We start from the raw sequence: 25,435 nt of genomic DNA, 5'->3' as shown, positions 1-25,435 counted from the left end.
CACCAGAATACTTTTAGTTGTTATTCCAACTCTAGATGATCTTTAGGTGGTGTTCTAGGTATAGAATATATAAAGCAGGTCTTCCAGTTGTATAAGATCCTTACATACGACCTTTAGGTATACCAAATCTTTAGGAGGTCTTCTTGTAACAGTAGAACTTTAGAGGTCAAGAGGTCCTCTAGCTCTAGAAAACCTTTAGGAGGTATTCTAACTCTAGAAGGGTCTTCTAACACTAGAAGGAGGTCTTCTAACTCTAGAAGACATTTAGGATGTCTTCTAACTTTTGAAGACCTTTACAATACCTTCTAAACCCAGAAGACCTTTAGGAGGCCATCTAACACCAGATACCTTTAGTTGGTATTCTAACTCTAGAAGGTCTTTTAGGTATAGAATATATTAAAAAGGTCTTCCAGCTGTAGAAGATCCTTAGAAGGTTTTCCAGCTCTAGGAGACCTTTAGGTCTTCTGACTCTTAAAGACCTTTAATTGGTATTCTAACTCTAGAAGGCCTTTAGAATGTATTTTAGCTATAGAATATCTTTAGGAGACCTTTAGGAGCCCATCTAACACCAGAATACCTTAAGTTGGTATTCTAACTCTAAAAGATCTTTAGTAGGTCTTCAAGGTATAAAATATATATAGGAGGTCTTCCAGCAGTAGAAGATCCCTAGGAGGTCTTCTAGCTACAGAAGACCTTTAGGTATACAAAATCGTTAGGAGGTCTTCTAGTTACAATAGACCTTAAGGAGGTCTTCTAACTCAACACGAAGTCCTCTAGCTCTAGAAAGCCTTTAGGAGGTATTCTAACTCTAGAACACCTATAGAAGGTCTTCTATCTGTAGAAGACCTTTAGGAGGTCTTTTAACTCAAAATTTGGCTTTCGTACCCCACGCACAAAAGTGCAGAAAATTTGTGCGCACGATAACTCTTGAAGCGAGTAACCGATTTAGTCCCCACTTTGCACATCGTGAAACCAGACTTAGACGAGGTTCCAATTTGGACTCAATCGGTCCACTCTTTCGGGTACCTCCCACACAAAATTTCGGAAAAGTTCAGTTTAGGAACTGCTCTCGAAGCTCTCGAATCGCTTTGGTTTTTGTTGCAACAACTTCTATTCACTGTCCCCTATAGGACGGTACAAGTTTTATCGGGTGCAAGTCGATACGTCCTGAGAAAATAGCCTGAAAAGTGCAAAAAAATCCCTATGACACCGTGTGTAGTGGTTGGAGCGTAAGATAACTCTCGAACGGATCTGCCGATTCGGTCCAAAATTTAGCCTTCGTAATATTTTGTCCAAACATAGTTTAAGTTTGAAGATAAGCCATATCGGTCCACTCCTTCAGGTACCTCCCTCACAAAAGTTCAAAAATGTTCACAAAAATTGTACCCACGATAACTCTTGAAGGGAGTGACCGATGTAAACCATTCTCTGCACATCCTACTATATCTACCAGGCATAGATCAGGTTCAAATATGGACTATATTTGTCCACTCCTTCTGGTTCCTCTCACACAAAATTTTAGATAAGTTCACTTTAAGCAGGTTTCGAATCACTTTGATTTTTGTTGAAGCGATTTGCATTTGCTACCTCCATTACGACGGTAAAAGTTTTTTCAGGGGCAAGTCCATATTTCTTGAGAAAACAGCCCGAAAGGTGTAAAAACCCCTATGTCACCATATGCGCCGGTCGGAGAGCACGATAGCTTTCGAACTGTTCAACAGATTTGGTCCAACATTTGGTCTTCGTCATATTTTATCCAAACTTAGTTTCATTGGGCAATACCGGACCACAACTTCCGGTACTTCTCCCCCAATAAAACGTCACTAAAATGCTAGGACGATATCACTTGAATTGGTCAACCAATTTGGTCCAAACTTTGGTTCTCCTAATATTTTGCCAAAATTTAGTTTAACTTCTAAAATGGCACATATCGGTCCTCCCTAAGGGTACCTCCCCCACAAAAGTTCAACATTTGAGTCTATGTGCAGTTAATTCCTAATCCACATTTTTGTTGGCAAGTTCAAATGTTCAAAAAGGGCCATAAAATTCTGAAGACCCTAAATACATTTGATCTGCCCGTAGATTAAAGTTTTACTTCACATTCCCTGAGGGTACATCTCGGTCGGCAAAGCCGACTGAAACTTTTTTACTTGTTATCGTGTCGAAAACTTATTCCCGAGCAAATTCTTGATCGAATCGAATCACGTAATTAGGCCCCAGGATATACTATGTGGGTCCATACCTTCAGGTATCTCCTGCCCTAGAGTTCAACACTTTTCCGCTTTAATGTAATTTAAGGTAATTTATCTCGTTGAAATTTTAGTAGCTCGTGGTTGTTGTGATTATGACTACATCACTTTTTTGTTGTAGTTTTTATAATTTTATTTTCAATACTTCTCTCGATAATGGCCCCAATGCACAGTGGTCCCATCTGTATGGGAAGGTGCGACAAAAATATTTATAATCGTCGGATCAATCTGATTTTTACAGTATATGCTAAAAATAAGAAAAAAATACTTTAGACAAGAAACATCAATACGGGTCAAGTTTTTCCTATAGCCCCATGTTGCGGTACCACCCGATTTCAGGTATTTTGAAGCTTTTATCTACATTCTCGGCCCTAATTGGCTGTACTTTGGTATTTGGGGTTCCCAATGTTCTAAAACCTTCTTTGCCAAAAATTGTGGTCTTAGTTTCGGTATAGCACTAATATTACAATAACTTCGGATTTCAGTTATTTTAAAGATTTTATCAACATTTTCGGCCCGAAGTGCTTGTAATTTGCCATTTGGAGTTCTCAATGATCAAAAACCTTCTGCGCCAAAAATTGTGGTCTTAGGTCCAGGTTTCGGTATAGCCCTCATATTACGGTACCTCCCGATTTCAGGTATTTTGAAGATTTTTATCAAAATTTTCGGCCCAAATTGGTTATAATTTGCTATTTGGAGTTCTTAGTAGTCAAAAAAACGTCTCGACTAGTACCGTGGACAGGAAAGGAAACAAATTATTCCATTTGAGGTCAGAATATTTCATGGTAGGGATATAAAAAAGTTCGGTGCGACCGAACTTTACATTTTTACTTATTTTTATACCCTCCACCATATAGAGGGTATTAATAAATTTGTCATTCCGTTTGTAACACATCGAAATATTCGTCTGAGACCCTATAATGTATATTATTGATCAGCATAAAATTCTATGTCGATTTAACCATGTCCGTCTGTCCGTCCGTCTGTCTGTTGAAATCAAGATACAGCTCGCAATTTTAAAGGTAGACAGTCAATATTTTGTACGGAAGGTTTTATTGCTTACAGGATGGTTGGTATTTAAAATGGGATATATCGGTCCACGTTTTATATAGCCCCCATAGAACGGCACCTCCCGATTTTCGGTATTTTTAAGGTTTTAGCTTCATTATCCTACCAAAATGGCTGAAATTTGGTATTTAGTTATCGCTGGATGTATAGAACTTTCCACTTGAAATTTGTTGGTTTAGGTTCACGCCTTCATATAGCCCCCATAGAACGGTACCTCCCGATATTCGGTATTTTGTAGGTTTTAGCTTCATTATCACACAGAAATAGCTGAAATTTGGCAGTTAGTCTTCATGGGGGTTATAAAATTTTCTCCCAGAATTTTGTCGGTGTCGGTCCACGCCTACATGCAACCCCCATAGAACGGTACATCCCGATTTTCGGTATTTTGAAGGTTGGGCCTCAATATTCCACCGAAATGGCTGAAAGTTGGTATATAACCTTTTTTGGGAGTATAAAACTTCCCCCTCTAAATTTGTCGGTATAGGTCGACGCCTTCATGTAGCCCCCATAGAACTATACCTCCCGATATTCGGTATTTTGTAGGTTTTAGCTTCATTATCACACAGAAATAGCTGAAATTTTGCACTTAGTCTTCGTGGGGGGTATAAAATTTTCTCCCAGAATTTTGTCGGTATCGGTCCACGCCTACATGCAGCCCCCATAGAACGGTACATCCCGATTTTCGGAATTTTGAAGGTTGTGGCCTAAATATTACCCCAAAATAGCTGAAATTTGGTATTGAAACTTCGTTGGGGGTACTCAATCTTCTCCTTTACTTTTGTCCACCGAAATGGTGATATAAAACTGTTCGCCAGAAATATGTCTGGCCTTCATATTGCTCCCATTCCCGTCTAATATCGTCGGTATAGGTCCTCATTTCGATCAATATCCCATCAAAATGACTGAAATTCGTTAATTAGTCTTCAAAGAACAGTATTATCAGTATAGGTCCCGGTCTTCCTATATCCCCATAGAAGCGTACTTCTTGATTTGCGGTATTTTTTTAAGTTTTTGCCACATTCTCTTTCCGAAATATTTGGTATTTAGTCTTCTTTGAGTCTAAAAACTTTCCGTCAGAAATATGTCGGTATAGATCGACGTGCCTCACATTGTTTTACCGAAATTGCTGAAATTTGGTATTAAGTCATACACGAAAGGAAACTATTCATTCTATTTTACTTCAATACAACTCGTGGTGGAGTAAAAGTAATTAGAAAACCTTGTACTAAAACTTCCATTTCGAAAAAAAAATAATTTTATCCTTTCAATTTTGAGTTACTTGCCATGTAAGAAGTCACAACCTTACTGAAGTTTTTTAAGTTTTTAAGATATCAAACGTAAATGTAAACTTCTTCTGTTTTGTTTTGTAAAATACCGTTATAAATTACAAAAATTGTGCTGGAATATTAAAATATGATATGTTAAGAGACAATTTGCTGAATTGTCGCAGAGATTTGCTGATATCGATTTTTCGATTTTTGTCACAAGTTGGGACCAGTGTGCAATGTTCCAAAAATCCCGCTGAGGTGTATTCTTCACACAAAAAAGGATTACGGCTGTTATTGTGTGTAGACTGTGTTAATAGGGCTTGTAAGGCCACAGACTGAGGAATTTTTTACTAGAAATTATTTATTAATTCCTCATAATTGCTTTCTCCTTCACCTTTTGTATCTCGTCTACCTATTCTTCCCACAAAGCGCCCATTAAATTTTAACATCACTTAACCATTTGGCGTTACATGTCATGCGTAATTCCTTGAAAATGTTGCACTCCTGTTTTTGATTTTTTTGTTTACTTTAACTTTTGTTACATTTTACCTTCTCTTTATTGTAGGTAGATATTTTGGCATTTTTATGTGTTGCGCTTGCTTTCCTTTGGCTCTCGACCACCTCTATCTTTGCATTGCAATGGATAAGATAGTTTGTGGCTAGCTGGCTGTCAACTAATCCAGCTGTGCTTGTCTGTCTGTCGGTCTATCCATCAACAAACTGATGGCCTCTACAGCATTAAAAGCTCCGTAGCAATGAATGCCGATCACTTATGTGGGTGTTTAGTGCATGCTGCTGTTATTTTGGGTTGTTGGTTTCTAAACACTATTCATTTGTCGGGTAGGCCAAAGGAAATTTCTTCTTTGAGGTTCCCTGGTAGATAGTTTGCTTGTTATTTAAAGCAATCTCTTAATTTCACATTAATCGCTTACTGTCAAGCTATTATGAATCGCTTAAAATATAAACAAAATTAAAAGAAGAAAAAAAAACCAAATAAAACTGTTTCGAATGGAAAGTATGCAGTGGCAGTCAACCAAAGGCTTTCCTTGCCATGGAAAATATTTTCATTTTTTTAGTAATCGAGCTACAATTTTCGGAGGGGGTTATCCATACATCCCCTTCTTCTGCAAAGCTAAAATACGTCTCTGTTAATAGTGTGGCGGACAAAGTGTTTTTTTCTTGAGACTAGGCCATCAATTAACTGCCCGCTTTTTGTAACAAATATTTCATTTACCTGTCATAATTTGTTATAAAATTTAATTTAAAATAATTTGTAGTAAAATTTGTATTGAATTAAGTTATGTAATTATAATTGTTAGCATTAGTCTTTAATACTTACGAACAATTTGTTCCTTGTTCAAATCATCCTGCAAAAAAAATTAAAGGGAAAAAATTAGTGTTTACGTTTATTAATAAGAACCAGATTCCAATAAGCTCAAAATTCCAATTGAATATTATGATGTCTTACTAATTTTATAATCCAAGAGATATTCCACAAAAGATAATTTGCCTAATATTTTAACTAAGCTATGGCATTCCTTCTCCAAATGTTTAATAAACCACTTTATGGCCAGGTGTTACATTGGGTGGATGTCGTGGTTTCCACATCTTTCTTGGACAAAATCCAAATTTTCAGCGACCCTTAAGCCTCTGAGTAAAATGATAAGCTATTCCCCTGTGTAAAACTTTTCTAGAGGTGGTGCCCTACTACGCATTGTGTATATTTCGGATTCGGGGAGAAAAAAACTTTGTTATTGGGTTTTCTTGCTCTTTTAGGCTAGAAGAAAATGTGCCACATCGACATAATGATACTGGAACTCAAGACCCCATTCATTTCGGAAAATTTGGAGTGAATTTAGTAACCGATTTTATAAAAAACTTTTTACATCAATGCGAATTTCTCTTGCAACATTTAACATAACTAACTAACATTTATGTTCACCTTTGTATAGCGATAGGTTTCGCGACGAGGTGTCCACAAAGATTTCACAAAATCACATAACTCCCTGTAGTTTTCGGCATTGAAGGGATTTTCAAACCTACAAAAAATTGAAATGTAGGCTGCGTGTCAGAGATATGCTCTACCAATTGAAAATCACATTGCAATATTTACCCCTCACTGCCACAGCAAACAATAAAGGCTCGATGCCAAATGTTATGTAATAATTTCATATAATCCTAAAAATAGATCTTCAATCATAAACGAAATTATTGAATATTGCATATATTGATGTTAATCATATACAAAACAATTGTGAAAGTTTCAGTCGGTTTTGCCGACCGAAGTATACAGTAAAAGACTAAAAACCCCACGCCATTCGAAAAATTGACGATCCGAACAAAATTTCGACCTTCAGCCTGATTACAAGTTTTAGATGTGCAGACGGACGGACGGTTACACATAGCTAGATCGAATCAGCTCCTAGAGGTATTCATGCTGATATATACAAATGTGGTTTAAAGACTATTATCTCTAAATGTTGAAAGTTGTTAATGTTTTAGTTCAATCGTTTAGGTCATTAAAAGATGTTGATTAGTTTGGAATTTACATGAGATTTATTATCCGATTCCTGATTTTTCTGAATTCAGAAATTGACAAAACTAGCTACGCCAATACAATTCAAAGAAATATGCGTAACGTTAATTATAATGGCGACTATAACAGCTTTGGTTGGGGATTTCCAAAAGCAAAGCCTGGCTATGAAAGAAGAAAATTCCATCTTTACAATGATTCAAAATAGGTTGGCGTAGGTGATCAAACAACGAAGATATCGCTATAGTCGTTAATACATCCCATTTTTCCATTTTTTTAGTGACGCCATTTTGGTGATGGTCGGATAGTATTCATTTCATGGATGACGTAGGGGATGGAAGATACCAAGAAACGGTCCTGACCGGTTTTAACATGGCAAAGCCCAGGATTTATCTTTGTCCCTCTTTCATCTCAAGTCGACACTGACCTCCCCCTGGTGTCACCTGGGGAACTGCCTTTAACACCCGTTAAAGGTAGTGAGTTAACATGTGCCGCGCGTTCGCCCCATAAAAACGTTAAAAACTTGGGTTTGGGCGTCGGGTTAGTAACCCTCCCCTAGAAAGAACAGCCTACTATGAAAAAACGAAAGAAAAGAAAAACAAACCCCTCTAAAGTTGACGAACCCCGCAAACGTTTTAAGGACAATGATCTGCGAATCTGCAGCTGGAATGTTCGCACTCTTTATAGAGAAGGTGTAGTCTTCGCATTGGCAGACGTACTTGAAAAGTACAAGGCCGATATTACTGCCATACAGGAAATACGATGGATTGGGAAAGGCGTCAACACAAAGCATCTGTTATCCACCTTCACCCCAGTGAATGAAAGACTTGCTGCAATTCGAATAAAAGCTAAATTCTTCAACATCAGCTTTATTTGCGCTCATGCTCCCACTGAAGAAAAGGACGAACAGATCAAAGATATATTATACGAGCGCTTAGAAGAAACATATGACAGTTGCCCTGCCCATGACATTAAAATCATTCTAGGCGATTTTCATGCCAAAATTAGAAAGGAGAATATCTTTGGCGCAACAGTGGGGAAATTCAGTCTCTACAGTGAAACATCTGACAATGGTATGAGGCTGATAGACTTTGCAGCTGCAAAAAACATGGTAGTTAGCAGTACCAGATTTAATCATCTCGATATTCATAAGGGCACCTGGCTGTCTCCAGATCAGAAAACAAGAAATCAAATTGATCATGTTGGGATAGAAGACATTCATCGAGCGTGTTGGATGTACGATCGTTCCGAGGAGCAAACATTGATTCGGACAACTACCTGGATGCAGCAAAGGTACGTACCCGTCTAAACGTTGCAAATAAAGCACTAACAGACACAACGCGGAAGTTGGACATCGATAGGCTGCAAACACAACAGATAGCCACAGAATATTCCACTCAACTAGCCCAATTGCTTAACGCGAGCACTCCTTGTCCCGCAAAATCCATACATGGATTCCAGAGACCTCCACAAAAGAATTCATGGTATGACCAGGAGTGTCGTGCTGCTACCGAAGAGAAAAATGCGGCATATAGAGCTACTTTAAAATCAGTAGCAAAGCGTAGCGCACGAGAGAGATATCGGGAGAAAAGGAGAGAAGAGAAACGTCTTTTCCGCAACAAAAAGAGAGAAATGGAAAAGCGGAAGTGTGAAAAAATCGAGATGTACAGGAGCCAGAATGAAGTCCGAAAATTCTACCAAAGAGTGAAACATCAAACAGATGGCTTTGGTACAGGCACATCCTCCTGTAGAGACCAGCAAGGTAATCTGATAACAGATAAAGATAGCGTGCTCAGGATATGGACGGAACATTTCTCCAATCTGCTGGTATCCAATAGTAGTGTAGACGATGATACCACAGATCCAATCCCAGATCCGCCCGGCCAAGATGAGGTAAAAACAGCAATCAACCGGCTGAAGAATAATAAAGCAAGAAGGGAGATAAGACTGTATTGCCTACAAGATCGTGTCAGGGATATTGTGCGAACGACTAAAGCCTATGGTCAACGAGATAATTGGACCATACCAATGCGGCTTTAGACCTGGCAAGTCCACCATTGACCAGATATTTACCCTGCGGCAAATCCTGGAGAAGACCTAAGAGATGCAGATGGACACCCACCACCTTTTTGTCGATTATAAAGCAGCCTTCGACAGTTCGCTGCGTTCAAAGGTATTCCAAGCCATGTCTGAATTTGGTATTCCCGACACGAGGTCCTCAGTTAAAATAGGAAAGAACCTCTCCGAAGAGTTTGGTACCAAAAGAGGTTTCAGACAAGGAGACAGCCTTTCGTGTGATCTCTTCAACATCCTGCTGGAAAAGGTTATACGAGAGGCAGACGTCAAAAGAAGTGGCACAATCTACACCAATAGCCACATGTTACTTGCTTATGCTGATGATATAGACATCATGGGCCGATCAGTAAAAGAAGTAACTGATACCTTTATGAAGGTCAAAAGAAAATCTGCTAAAGTGGGTCTGGCGGTAAACGGTGAGAAGACCAAGTTGATGGTGTCGACGCACAATGCGTCCATTGAGCTCGGACCGACTGTAGAAGTTGGTTCCTATAATAAAAGACTTCGTCTACCTCGGTATCTCCGTAAACACAACAAACGACATCAGTTGTGAAATAAAAGGAAGAATTGTATTGGCCAACAGATGCTACTTTGGTTTAAATATGCAGTTTAAAAACAAAGCCACATCTCGTCAAACAAAAATAACGCTCTACAAAACACTGATACTACCCGTGCTGATGTATGGCTCCGAAGCCTGGGTACTTGCGCAAGCAGACGTGGCAGTGCTTGGTGTGTTTGAGAGAAAAATTCTTCGAAAGATCTACGGACCAATCTGCGTTGACGGTGAATATCGACGTCGCATGAACCACGAGCTGTATCTGCTATACAATGACATCAATATTGTTAAACGTATCGAGATGCAGCGATTGCGTTGGCTAGGCCATATCATAAGAATGAGCGATAATGAACCCGCTAAAAGGCGTATAAATACGGACCGCTTGGCGGTGTACGCAGAATTGGCAGGCCAAGGAATAGATGGCGCAAACATGTGGATGATGAGATGAAAAGGCGCGGTATTCCAGAGTGCGAAGCAACAAATAGAGAGAAATGGAGATCTTTTCTTAGTCCGGCCTATGGAACAAATGTTCTGTAATGTTGTTTATTTTACAACAATTTCATTTGTTTGTTGTATATTTGTTACAAAAACAAAAAGAAAAACAAAAGAAATTTAAACAACTTTTCAATCGATAAAAGTTACAGAATAGGCCTACAGGGGGCCTATTCTATAACTTTTTAACAACTTTACTCATAGTTTATTTTACAACAATTTCATTTGTTTGTTTTGTTTTTGTTACAATAACAAACGAAATTTAAACAATATCGATAGTTGTTAAAAGTTACAGAATAGGCCTACAGGTACCTTAGCGAGCTTCAACAGTTCTAGTCCAGTAAAGTTTGATTTTTTATTTCAGTAAATTTTGCAGACTGTCAGTACGTTTTGTAGACATTACTCTCTGTAAAGAAAGTAATGATGATGTTAAGCCAATGGGGGAATACTCCAGACTTAAGCAATCATACCATATACCTTAAAATGCCTTAAAATACATCACCTATTGTAATCTATACCGTAATTTATTACACTGTGAATACAAATTTTGGGGCAGAGATAATTCCTTTTGGAGATGAAAGCCCTTTGTGAGTATATTAAGAATCCCAAAGGACAGATCCCCCGTGACTCGAACTTCCGCGTTATGGCGTGATGAAGTTTTTGCTAGAGACCCTATAATCCATCAGGAATTTGCGTTATATCTTTGTTCACTATTGTTTTAGCTTATTTTTAAGATGACATATCTGCACTCAAATCGAATGAGGATTATTTTTATAGAGCAATTCGACCTCCTAACTCGATTCCTTCAATGTCCTTTTCGTCCTTTATTTTAAGAGCTGCTATAAAAGTACCACAAGATGATGTTTTTCAGCTTCGAAATGTTCTGCAAAAATGTCGCTCAGAAAATTTTAGGTGCGGCTCTCATTGACAACTAATCGATTTTGTCGCGTTTTCATAGACATTTTTGATATTTACCCCTGTTTGCTCAGAAGGCCTTTCATCGCCAAGAGGAATTTTCCGTGCCCCAGACGTTCACCTCCAATTTGTTGCACAGTGTTATTACCAAGTAAAAAAGTATCAGTCGGCTTTGACAACAGAGATATACCCTCAGCATATGTGAATTGAAACTTTCATCTACGGGCAGATTGAATGTATTTAGAGTCTCTTCAGAATTTTGTAGTGCTTTTTGGACATTTGAACTTGCTTACAAAAATGTGGATTAAGATTCAAGCTCAAAAGTGTTGCGGAGGAAGTACTTAAAGGAATGGACCGACATAGTCTATTAAGGAAGTGGATCTTATTTTGGGAACGATAGCTCTCGAAGGGTGCAATCAATTTGGTCCAAACCTTGCACATCGTATTATACCTTCCAAATATAGATCGGGTTAGATTACACTGTGCGACAACAAAAAAGACAAGGAAAACTAAGTAGATTACGAAAGTAAAGCTGAAAAGATGAGACACGTTTATCGGCTATTTTTATGATGTATAATGTAAATAGACATTTCATTTCCTTGGTAGCCCACAGTGAAATTTGACGATGAAGATTTTTGTCTTTGACGTCATCTCTCTCAAATTATGTTTTGTGGGAAAATTTTCAATAAACTCAGATGAAGTCCAACTTTAACCCTAAAACGTGTTTTTCATTTTTGGAGATTTCTAAGGATTAGATAAGATTTGCAGATTTCGTGTATTCTGAGACGTATAGTAAAATTTTATGGCAAACAATATTGTAGAATATTTGGATTTGATATAATCACATTTTAAAGGAGTTTTTTTAAGATTTTCGAAAAAAGGACCAAAAAGACCCCTTTGATGAACCGCATGAGGGTTTACATTTTTAACAAAAGTATTGCCTACATCCTTCTCTATAAAGTTGCCAAAGACAACATATACCTAAAATGAATGGTTTCCATAATATTTTAACTCTAATATTTCGAAACAAAAAACTAGAAATGGACGGAACTTGCCCCGCCTACTTTGGTTATTTTCCGATGTAAACTTTAAAAACGCCGATACACGTATCTCATATTTTTGTTCTACTCTCATAATCTACTTGGTTCTTCCCATCATTTTGAAAAAATTGAATTTTGATGCACACTCCTTCGTGTACCTCCCACATAAAATTCGGAATAAGTGAAGTTCAAGAACTTCTCTCTTCTCATATTGATTTTTTTTCAGCAGGTTGGCCTAGCGGCCCTCTTTACAACGGTATAATTTTTTCGCAGGCATGTCTATACTTCTTGAGATAATGGCCTAAAATCTCGAATAACCCAACTAAAATGGCAAATCCACATAATAATTCTAGCAGGGGGTTTCTGATTGGTCTAATCTTTGCACTTCAATTTATTTCTTCCCGTCATGTATCAGGGTGGAATATGAAATAAATATCAGTCCCGTTCAGCTTCTTCCCACACAAAATTTGAGAAAGGTGCAGTCTGGGGACTCGTCTCGGATCTACATATTTGAATTTTTTTGCAGAAGTGTTTTTCACAGTCCATATTACAACGGAACCATTATTGTTGGGAAAACACACTATATTTGGATGTAGGTTATATCTTTGTCGGCAGTTCCGACTGAGACTGTTTTATTTGTGACCCTTTTGTTTTGGCCATTTTGGGACATTTTAACTTGCCGACAAAAATGTGGATTCGGATTAAAGCTCAAAAGTTGTGCGGAGGAAAATAATATAATATCTTAACTCGAATATTTCGAAAACAACTAGAAATGGGCGGAACTTGCCCCGGATACTTTGGTTACTTTCGATGTAAACGTTAAAAACATGTGTCTCATATTTTTAGCTCTACTTTCATAATCCCATCATTTTGAACAAAATTGATTATTGTTGCACAGTATTATTGACTGGACCACTCCTTCGTGTACCTCCCATATAACGGAATAAGTGAAGTTTAAGAGCTCCTCTCTACTGGTCTTAAAATTTTTTCAGCAGGTTGGCCTAGCGGCCTTCTTTACGACGATATAATTTTTTTCGCGGGCAAGTCTGTACTTCCTGAGATAATGGCCTCAAAGCTCGAATAACCCAACTAAAATGGCAAATCCACATGATAACTCTAGCAGGGAGTTTCTGATTGGTCTAATCTATCCACTTCAATTTATTTCTTCCAGTCATGTATCAGGGTACAATATTGACTATATTAGTCCCGTTCAGCTACCTCGCACACAAAATTTTGGAAAAGTGCAGATTGAGGACTCGGAATCTCGGATCTACATATTTGAATTTTTTTTCAGAAGTGTTTTTCACGGTCCCTATTACGGAACGAAACTATTATTGTTGAGAAAGCACCCTGTATTGGGATGTAGGTCATATCTTTGTCGGCAGATCCGACTGAGACATTTTTATTTGTGACCCTTTTGTGGCCCTTTTGGGACATTTTAACTTGCCGACAAAAATGTGGATTAGGATTAAAGCTCAAAAGTTTTGCGGAGGTGGTACTTAAAGAAATGGACCGACATAGTCCATTATGGAATTGGATGTTATTTTGGAAGTCATATCTTTTCGAAAGATACCGCACCCACTAGTAAATTCGGTAGGTCATCATATAAATGTTGGACCAGAAAGCTATAAACAGGACCACAATGAACAGACCGAAGCTGTACATTTTCAAAGTATCTTCAAACAGACCCTAAACTTCACTTAGACACAAATTTTTGAAATTTTGTGGGGGAGTACCGATATGGACCATTTTAGAAGTTAAACTACATTTTTGTCCATAATGTAATTGGATGTTATTTTGGAAGTCATATCTTTTCGAAAGATACCGCTCCCACTAGTAAATTCGGTAGGTCGTCACATAAATTTTGGACCAATATGCCAGAAATCTGTAAACAGGAACACAAAGAACGGACCCTAAACTACACTTAGACACAAATTTTGAATTTTTGTGGCGGAGGTACCTTAAGGAGAGGACCATTTTAGAAGTTAAACTAAATTTGGACAAAATATAAAGAGATCCAATGTTTGGACCAAATTGGTTGCCCTGTTCAAGAGATATCATGCATACCATTTTAGTGAGATTTTTTTATACCCTCCACCATAGGATGGGGGTATATTAAGTTTGTCACTACGTTTGTAACTACTCGAAATAATCATTGGAGACCCCACAAAGTATATATATTCCTGATCAGCGTGCAATTCTACATCGATATAGCCATGTCCGTCCGTCTGTGGAAATCACTCTAGCGTCCGAACGGATTGACGTAGGTTGATAAAATTTTGGGAAAATATGTTATTTTTACGTAGGACTTTTGGTATTGAAAGCGGGCTATGTAGGTCCACGCTTTCGTATAGCCCCCATACAAAATGGCGCGTGACGCGTCGTCGTTTTAAGGAATTTTAAGATATTTGGCCCATTTTACCACCGAATTGGTTGTAATTTGGTACTTTGTGTCTCCAGAGGCCAAAAAATATTCCTACCAAAGTTGGGTTATATAGGTCCACGTTTTGGTATAGCCCCCATATAAGGCCCCATATAAAGTACGCGTCATTTTAATATATTTTGAATGTATTAGACCCATTTGACCACAGAATTGGTTGTAATTTGGTATTTTGTGTCTTCAGAGGCCAGAAAACATTCCTACCAAAGTTGGGTTATATAGGTCCACGTTTTGGTATACCCCCCACATAAGGCCCCTTATAAAGTACGCGTCATTTGAATATATTTTGAATGTATTAGACCCATTTGACCGAAGAATCGGTTGTAACTTTGTATTTTGTGTTTCCAGAGGCTAAGAAACATTTCTACCATAAAATGTTTATATAGGTCCACGCGTTGATATAGCCCCCCATAATACAATATCTCCCGATTTTCGATATTTTGAACGTTTTAGCCTCATTATCACACCGAGATGGCTGAAATTTGATATTTAGTCTTCTTTATGCGTATAAAACTTTCCCCCAGAAATTTTTAAGTATAGGTCCACGCCATCATATAGCCCCCATAGAACGGTACCTTCCGCATTTCGGTATTTTGAAGGTTGTGGCCACACTAATCCACCGAAATGGCTGAAATTTGTGGTGGAGGGTATAAAAAGTTCGGCACGACCGAACTTAACGCTTTTCTTACTTGTTAAATATTGGGTTGGAAGTATTGGAAGTTGTGCACCGGTATTGGCCATCTTCGAACTGAAACTAAGTTTGGAAAAAATGTGACAAAAGCCATCTCAAGAAGTATGGACTTGCCCCTGAAAAAATAAATTAACCGTCGTAATTGAGGCAGCGATTGCAAGTTGCTTCAACAAAAATCAAAGTGATTCGAGAGCAGGTTTTATAGTGAACTTATCCGCAATTTTGTGTGATAGGGACCAGAATAAGTGGACAAATATAGTCCATATTCGAAACTGATGCATATCTGGTAGATATATTAGGATGTGTAAAGTATGGACCAAATCTTTCGCTCCCTTCAAAAGTTATCGTGCGCAAAATTTTTCGGAACATTTTTCAGCCAAAAGGATTGGACCAATATGGCTTATGTTTGGACAAAATATTACGAAGGCCAAATTATGGACAAAATCGGTAGATACGTTCGAGAGTTATCTTGCACTCCAACCACTATACACGGTGTCATAGGGTTTTTTACAACTTTCAGGCTATTTTTTCAGGAAGTATGGACCACACATTGTTGTACTTTTGACTATGCCAATTTGCGGCCTGAAGAGGCAAGGACTTGCAGCCCTTGAAATGGAACCAGTTTGTATGCATACTAACTATGTTTTGAAAAGGCAATCGGTAAAACATGTAGTTCTAATGTAAGCTATTATCCCGAAATTTTTTCCTCAGATTTTTATCTTAGAACTTGATGTGCAATATAAATTGCTATAATTTGAAATTTACGATTTCTGGCTGGTCAAGAATGTCATTCGGAATGCCCAACCCCCAGGCAGGCAGCAACACAAAATATGCAGACCCATAAAAATAGTTTGTGTCGAGTTAATGGGATCATAAATTTCACTTGAATTGGAATTTTTATGATTTATTTTTACACTAAAAATATTCAACGTAAAATTACAAAATCAACGTGGACGAAGATGGCAGAAAATAATGGCTGGGATTAATGGCGGTGCTGCTGCTAATGATGATGCAAAAATAACACATACAAAAACACACACACAGATACATTCAAAACTTTAATTTTTTGCGGAATTGAGAAATTTTCTTAAGGATATTTTTTTTGCTTTTGATTCACTACTTAAAATTAACACTAACCATATTTGTTGTTGTTGTTTTGCAAAGAGGAGTTTTAGTTAACGATAAATACGATTTAACGACTAATTACGCGTAGTTTACTTTACGAACGTATTAACACGTTTTTGTTTTTTTTTTCAAAACTCTCTTTTATCTTTACGCTGCTCGACAACGTCGTCCGTCTTGCTTTGCCTGTTTGATGCCGTACTAATGGCCGTTATTGCCTGCTAAGCCCCAATCGAAGTGGTGTTGTGTGGTTGGTGTGCGCTGGTGGGTGCACAGTTGTTGTTACGCTGAGAAATGATTTAGAAGAACTAAATCAATTACAAAATCTAAAGGCTTAAAACTTTTTTCCTCAGTTGCAGAGCAGTACCCCGCCTCCTTCCTCCCATTAGCAACAGCATCATCATCATCATTCAAGCATCCATCCATCCATACCACAAAAATTTTCGCCCAAAACAAATCGCACAAAAATCAACAACAAATTTGAATGAATATGAAAAGATGTGTCGTTTGAGTAGCAACAACAACAGCAACAACACCACTACCCAGAAAAAAGGTGTAAAGAACTACAAATAAACACCAAAAACTATAAAAATTATTTTTTTCTTTCCTTTTTTTTTTGCTTGCAAAAAATACCACACATCACCATTGGTCACAGCCGCTGTTGCACCAACAACAGCAACAAGAATAACTGCATCTAGTATTTAGACCGAAAAACACCTTAAACAATTTTGTCGACTGTCTCATTTCATGCAACATTGGCATATGATGATGATGCAGCATCATCAGCAACGCTTTTTTCATGCTAACCGTGGGGTAAATTTGGGGTCCATAATTTTGCTGTGGCAAGAAAAAGGAATCAGAAGATGTATTCTGGGGTATACATATTGGCGTCCCTAACTAGATGCGTTTAGCATCAAATACTATTCGTAGTTAAGGCGGAGATAAATGATTAAACACTTTTACGGCAATACAAAATTATCCAATTTTTTCTGGGTTGCTTAAACCCATCTACGTTTCGTTTGCTTACACTTCGTGAGTATTTCAAACATATTCCGCCAATGTTTCAAGCGTGACCTACATAAGTATTTCTAATCCGCCGTTTTATGGCAGGTGCTTAGGAAGGGGTAATTACAGGGAATTATCGGAAAAGGCATTACTAGATGAGGAGATGAGAAATTGATTTGGAATTTATTGTAAACCGGGGATTTAAGCACCTAGTCTCCAAGTTCCGTTCGTTGAAGACACGCTTAACACAACACATTTGTCCTTGAAGGGGTGACCCCCACTTGTAAATTTCAGAAAATCGAAAAATATTTTATTGGTCTATTTTAAAGCAGAAGCTGCGTAGAATATGTGGTAAAATTTTGATGTCGATCAGAACAATATTGCCTGAAATATAAGCTTTGGAAGGGGAAAATTTATTGTGTTTTGTATGTAACATAGAAACTAACAAGTAAGAAAGTATCTGTCAGCTATGCTGGCGGAGATATACCCTTAGCCACTGACCAAAAAACCACAAAACCAAACCAAACACAATAATTATGCCATTATCTTAGGTCGAACAACATTTTGAATAAAAAATCAAAACGATGCAAGAGAAGCTCTTAAACTTCATTTTTTCCGAATTTTGTGTGGGAGATATCCGACGGAGTGGACCGATATATTCCACATTCCAACATGATACATAACTGGATGAAATGATACGATGTGCAAAGTTTGCAACAATCAGAAAATTTCTGCGGGAATTATCTTGCGGATTTGCCATTTTGGCTCGTGTCGTCAACGTATCTTGGAGCTTTTAGGCCAATATCTCAGGAAGTATGGCCTTGCGCATGAAACAAATTGTACGGTCGTAGAGAAAGCCGCAAGAAAAACTTAATGAAAAAAATTTCAAAACGATCCGAGAGGAGCTCTTAAACTTCACTTTATCCGAATTTTTGTGTTTGAGGTACCCGAAGGAGTGCACCGATATAGTCCATATTCCAACCTAATACATGACCGGATGAAATAATACGATGTGCAAAGTCTGCACCATTCAGAAACTCCCTGTGAGAATTATCTTGCGTATTTGCCATTTTGGTTGGTGCCGTCAGGGTTTCTTGGAGCTTTCAGGACAATATCTCAGGAAGTATGGACTTGCGAAAAAAAAAATTGTACCGTTGTAAAGGGAGCCGCATGGACAAGTTGCTGAAAACAAATTCAAAACGATCCGAGGGGAGCTCTTAAACTTCACTTTATTTTGTGTGGGAGGTACCCGAAGGAGTGGACCGATATAGTCTGATCTATATCTGGAAGGAATAATACGATGTGCAAAGTTTGGACCAAATCGATTGCTCTCTTCGTGAGTTATCGTTCACACCATTTTACAGACAATTTTTGAACTTTTGTGGGGGAGGTACCCGATGAAGTGGACCGATATGGCCCATCTTCGAACTTAAACTAAGTTTGGAAAAAAATATTAGGATACCCAAACTTTGGTTTGGTTCGAGAGTTATCGTGCGCACCAGCCAGTCAGACAGACGGACAGACAGACAGACGGACGGACATGGCTAAATCGACTCCAAATTGTCTGAAACGAATTTCGTCCAAACATACTTGGGGTTAAAACCGTTATTTTGATGAGGCACATTTTTGGTCGTATCAAAGTGTATATACGCTTTCTAGCCTAAAGGCTGAGGGTATAAAAACGCGTTTTTTCGACATGACGCTTTGGAATCGGTGCCAACTCTCTCTCAAAAACTAATAAACCGATTATCATACAATTTTGTGGGGTTATCAAGAACATCGAAAACTAGTCCTTCGTCGATCGATTTTATTTTTTAAATTTTTCTTGCCCTTTTTATGGCCGGAAAACTTTACTTCTTTAAGCCAAAAATTGAAATTTTGATTTTCTTGGTCCACCATTTCAGTAAAAAATCGATCGATGAAGGACTAGAGCTTTATGTTCTAAATAATACCACAAAAATATGTGAAAGTCAATGACCTTTTTTGGGCTTTACAAGTAGGGATGACCCCTTAAGGCATCAGGAATCGATGGTGCATCTGCCAAACCGTTAAAGGCGCGTGAAGCAGTTGTTAAGCAATATCTTCCTAGGGGTACAAATATCCTTTGTTTATAACCTCAGCATTCTAGCGGAGATCAAACAATCTGTTTAAGGTCTATGGGGAAATGGAACACAAAGATAAGTCTTTAAAGAGGACGTATTTGTATGGAAGATCTTTGGAAATTAATCTATATAGAAAGGCCTAAAGGCCTTCTTTAGACAAAAGATATTTTTCTCGTCATATATAGATGGAAGACATCCTTAAGATCATTTAAAATGAAAACCATCTAGAGACACTCTACAGATGAAATAGCTTCAAATGGTCTTCCCTCCTTAGAAAGAATCTTAAAGACTTCATACGGCTTGAATAGCTCCCAAAAATCTTTAATAGACAAACGACATCCCAGAGGGTTTCTTAGACTGAAGATGCCATAATGGTATTCCAAAGATACAAGACCACATAGAGGAGTTTTACAGACCTCCTTAAAGTCTTTTATAGACAGAAAACTTCACGCATGCAATTTATAAGGTAAATAAATATAGAAAACCTCTTAGGCAACTTCAATTGATGGAATACCCCATAAAAGTCTTCTATAGATAGATATCATCCTGGATATCTTTTATAACTAGGAAACCTTCTTAAGGATTTTAATTGCTAGAAGACATCCGAAAGGTCAGCTATAAATAGAGACTATCCCAAAGGTCTTCTATAGACAAAATACAGTAGAATCTCGATAATTCGTAATCCAAGGGACAGGTCATTTTAAACGAATTATCGAGGTTTTCGATTTATCTAGGTTAAAATACGAAGGGAATGGCTCCAAGGGATCGACAACTTATAAGAAGAACGAATTATCGCGATTCTACTGTACCTCATAAAAGACTTCTCTGGATTGTATACCAATTATAAAAAAATCTGTACCTGAAACTCTTCTTTTAGTAGAAGACGTTCTAAAGATCTTCTATAGATAGAGCACCTCCTTAAGACCCTCTATAGATAAAGACTTTCAAATGATCTACTTTAACTAAAAGACATCCTAAAAACTTTCTATAGCTGGTAAACCTCTTAAAAATTTGCCATAAATAGAAAACACAGAACACCTCCCATAGACTTCAATAGACAGAAGCCCTCATAGTGCTCTCTCAACATCCCTGGAGGAGTCCTATATTCCTCGCTTCATCCTTCCTCATTCTAAAGTTGTCCTATATAGCGAAGACCCCTACAGGTTCTCTTTACATAGAATATCACTGCAAATCTGCTATAGATAGAAGACTTCTGAAAGACCTTTGGACCTTAAAACATATTCTGAATATAGAAGACTTTTGAAGAGCATCTGTTTACAAAGGACCCTTAGAATATCTTCTGTTTATAGCAGACCGTTAGAAGACCTTTTTAAGATTTTCCACCTAAAGAAAACAATTAGCAGAACTTCTGGGTATAGGAGACCTTTGGAAGGTCTTCTGCCTACAGAGGACCCTTGAGAAGTGTTCTGTCTATAGAAAATCCCGTAAAAATTCTTCTGTCTATAGAACACACTTAAAAGGTCTTCTGTCTATAAAAGACCTTAATAAGGTCTTCTGTCTACAGAGGACATTTAAAACATCTTCTGTCTACAAAAGTTTCTTTGGAATATATTCTGACCTTAGAAGACCCTCAAAAGGTATTCTGAAAGATGAGAGATGATGAAAACCCTTTGAAGGGCTACAGTAGAGTTGGGCAATCTAGTTCCCGGAGTGGATCAATCTTTCTAGTTCCTTTTCCCAAAAGGAACTAGTTCCTTAATATAGTTCCATAGTTTCAAAAAGTTCCGCTGCCGATATAGTTCAACGAATCTTTCTCTTTAATCGCTCTTTTTGTTTCCATCGTTCCAAATAGTTCCGAGACCGAAATGGTTTTATGGTTTGGTGGAGGAATGGCATAAAAATAAATAAATTGCGGCGTTTTAACAGCAACGATGAAATATCGACGTAGGCGTTAAATTGAAGGAACGAAAGGAACTATATAAACGCAAGAGCTGGATATAGTTCCAATAGTTCCTTGTCTGGAATAGTTCCTTGGAACTAGTTCGTTCCGGAACTACACAACTCTAGTCTACAGAGGACCTTTAGAATATCTTTTGTCTATTGAAGAACCTTATATAGAAGGTCTTCTATTTACAGAAGGCCTCTAGAAGATCTTCAATCTATAGACGACCTCTAGGAGGTCTTCTGTCTATGGAAGATCTACTAGCCGACAGCAACAATACGATCATCGTCGAACATATCACGATCGAGGCTACAGCGACAACAACAATCCGATTATCATCGAGCCGACTATATCAACCTGATCACCATCTAGCAATAAGGAATTTCGCGAGATTCAACTACAACTCATATTCGAGAGACGGTTGGAAAGGAAATATCCTCACGTTCCGAAAAGTTTGCTCTCCATCTGAGAGCCAACAGTGACCGCCAATCCTGGTTTTGCTTTTGGAAAAGTCTTAGAACCGCTAATTGCGAAAAATATATTGAATATGAATGCTCCGCTTGCACCTGTCACTAAGGATGTTGCAGAAAAGAAGAAGAATGGGAAGTGTTCAATAGCTCTAAACTTACACAGAGCTGTTAAAGAAGCCACTGCAAGGACGTAAACTCCTCACAAGTCCAGGCGTTCTGGGAATTTTGGACTATAGAGGAGAGTTCAGGAGAATAGGTCTAGTGGCCGGGGCGACTGATGGATGTGACTTGAAATAGATTAATTTGAAGATACCGGCGAACCATTGGCACAAAGCCTCATTGGCATAGAGTACTTTGTCTGTATCTGTCACCTAAGGCTGTAGGGGAAAAGAAGAACGGGTTCAGGAGCTTCATTCTTGCAGAGGGTTGGCAAACAGGTCACAACAAGGCTGTAATATTCTATAAAGCCTAGCCCTTCTGCAGTTTTAGAAGCAGAGAGGAGGAGAGGTAATGGCGATGCTCGAGTAGCTGGTTCGGAAAATCCGTCGAACCAGTCGTACCTGTCAGTTTTGCATCAAAATGGCTTCAATATTTCCGACCTTTCAAAGAGCTGCCAAGCAGGTCAGGGCAAGACAGCAACATCTAAACAAGTCCAGCCCTTTAAAAAAATTTTGAAGCAGAGGAGCCATGATGTCGAGCTATAATTTTAAGTGCCTTGAAGTCAATGGGTTGGAAGTTATCGATCAACCAGTCGCACAAAGCCTCAATAAGTGTGAATGCTTAGTCTACACCTGTCACTAAAGGAGTAGGGGAAAAGAAGAAGAACGGAGAGGCACAGGAGCATCGACCATGGGAAGAGGTGCCAAAAAGGTCATTGTAAGACCTCAACCTTCGAACAAGTGCAGCGGAGAAGATAGAAGGAGATGGCACTGCAAAGAATCTAGTGGTTTGTGTGGTGGACCATCAACATCTAAGCAAACTGCTGACTCGAATTCAAATTGACCCAATTCATAACAGAAAAATTAGAAAAAGATGCGATCTTCTGAGGGTTCATAGTCAACTGCTTAAAGCATGGACAGTCGAACAATTCCTTAGCTTCTTATGTCTCATTGGAAGTTATATTAGAAAGATCAATAGGCAAATATAGCATATATATAGTCCTATCTGATGAGTGTCGCAAACAATTTTAGTTGAAGTCCTGATGCTGAAGTTGGGATCAGTGAGGATTATTGGGCGTTGACAGAAAGAAAACTGAGAAAAGTCATATCCTTTGATGGTTATAAATTGTAAAAAAAAGGAATTAGAATTTCCTCAAGTAGATTATCAATACAATGGACATTCTTTGAGAGGGCTGCAAACCAGCTTCAATCGTGACCAAGTTGGTCACCGTAGAATTGTCTAAAACTTTAGAACAATTATGTCATGGAGCATCAACTACCCAACGAAACAACAGGACAGCAAGGAGTACCTTAGGTGTAAACTGTACTTAAGCGAACATTTTTGATATTTTTGTGGAAGGGAGGTACTAGAGGAAATGGACCGATATAGTCCATATTCATGTCTTGCAAGAAATATTGCGAAAATTTTGTAACTCCAACAAAGACTAAGTACCAAATTTCAGTCATTTTTGTTGATTGTTGTAGCTAAAATTTTTAAAATACCGAAAATGGGGGTTATGTAAATACGTGGACCTTTACCGACAAATTTCTGGTGGAAAATTTTATACTCCAATGAAGAGTAAATACCAAATTTTAGTCATTTCGGTGGTTTATTGAGGCCACAACCTTCAAAATACCAAACATCGGGCGGTGAGGGCTATATGATGGCATGGAACTATACCGACATATTTCTGGTGGAAAATTTAATACCCCAAACGAAAACTAAATGCCAAATTTTAGCCAGCCTTGGGACTTTATCAAAACGCGGACCTATACCCATACATTTCAGCTGGAAAGTTTTATAACTCCAACGAAGACTAAATGCCTAATGTCAGCCATTCGGGAGGCAACCTTCTATGGGGGTTATATGAAACCGTATACCGATATAGCCCATTTTCAATACAAAACATCTTAGGAGTATTAGAAATTTCTATACCAAATTATAAAGACAATTTTTTGATTTCCATTATTTGATGCTGCTCATCAGCAAAACATTTTAGTATATTTTCAGATTTTTTGACTAACGGTTCAAGATGTATCGGGCCTTGAAAAACTCGAATCCTGTAAAAACTATGTGCAAAGATATACTTATAATAATAATTGTTCCACAAACATCCCATAAGGAACAAGGGAGACTTCTCTCAATGAGTGCACCCCGATTCATATTAGCTCAATGATATGGGACCTACTGTTTATCGCCGAGTCCGAACGACGTGTCTTAAGACGCCACTTTGTAGAGAAGTTTTACATGGCTGAAATACTCAGGAAATTTCGCCAACATTACTGAGCGGTATTTTGGCCACCGTTGAAAATTTTGGATTTTTTCCTATACTGTTGCCTACATAGGCCTTTTTCTTATTCTTATTATCTTTTGGCTATACTTAATGCATCATATAATTATGAGCGGCTTTTTGATGTTTCGAATGGTGATCACTATGGTCAAAGAACAAGTTAAGGATGTTACATTTATAACACAAATAGATGGCATTTTGTGCTTTCATTATTTTTTTTTTTTTTTTTTTAGCAATGAGTGCCAAAATTTGTTCTACCTCACCACACATTATAATAACCACGAGTAGTATCATGAAGACGATGATAATGATTCAAAATTTCTAAAAATTTTGCAAAATCAAAAGCACGTTGGCTAAGGGTCTGTCTGTCTCTCTGTGTGTTGTTTTCTTTTTTTCATATGAAAAAAACGCGTCATCACCATCCACAGCACATGACAATAAATGAAAACAAAAAAACAAAGCCAAGGGGATACTTCAATGCAAATATTTTTAATAATAAATTGCACATTTTGTTAAAAACACTATAATCCAATGTTTGCTACTTATGCTCGCTTCACCGCCTATGCGGTGCGGTACGTTGGCTAGCTAACACATTGGGGCACACACGCAATATAAACACTGCAGCAGCAAAAGAAGACAAATTGAAAAACAACAACAAATAGTCAGACATCAATAATGAGTCGAGTGTGTAGACCATGGGAAGTATAGGGAAATGAATATACATTTGCCATGTGCTTCGGATGCTGCAGCATGGTGAAATGTGTCTTTAAGTCACAAATGCATTTTGTTTAGAAAGACATGTGTAAATTTATATTTCTTTATGTGCAGATTTGTGGGACATAGTCCACTTCTTAGTTTTGGAGAGATTAGGTTAATTGTATTCCCAAATTTTGATGGGGTACTTATCCGACCCGGAACCACACAACATCCGTGTTCCGGCCAACGGTTGCCACCTTAGTGTACATATGTTTGTATTTGTATCGTTTTTCTGTGTTGGCAGCAGCATATCCCAGATGCAGCATTTGGCTCCGTGCCAGGACGGAGGAAACCCAAGGA

At 38.0% G+C, this 25,435-nt stretch overlaps 1 protein-coding gene across 3 annotated transcripts in view; it reads right to left on the bottom strand.

Annotated features, from left to right (window-relative positions):
* The window catches only part of TpnC41C (Troponin C at 41C), a 41,051-nt gene that overhangs the window by 4,022 nt on the left and 11,594 nt on the right, over nt 1-25,435 (bottom strand). The window contains exons 1-3 of one of the 3 annotated variants that reach the window (XM_073991243.1): nt 6,699-6,772; nt 6,528-6,624; nt 5,925-5,952 (exon numbers count right to left, since the gene is read on the bottom strand). In XM_073991243.1, the coding sequence (XP_073847344.1) occupies nt 5,925-5,952; nt 6,528-6,624; nt 6,699-6,757 (184 nt within the window). In that variant the 5' untranslated portion in view covers nt 6,758-6,772. Of the gene's footprint in view, nt 1-5,924; nt 5,953-6,527; nt 6,625-6,698; nt 6,773-16,465; nt 17,440-25,435 lie in introns of those variants that run through there. The other 2 variants (XM_073991245.1, XM_073991244.1) reach the window with 2 other exon arrangements.

This window comes from Musca autumnalis, unplaced genomic scaffold (genome assembly GCF_047663935.1).
Source record: "Musca autumnalis isolate F117 unplaced genomic scaffold, ASM4766393v1 scaffold_5, whole genome shotgun sequence".
Lineage (NCBI taxonomy): Eukaryota > Metazoa > Arthropoda > Insecta > Diptera > Muscidae > Musca > Musca autumnalis.
Note: the sequence above shows the minus strand (reverse complement) of the source record. Positions and strands in the feature narration are given on the sequence as shown.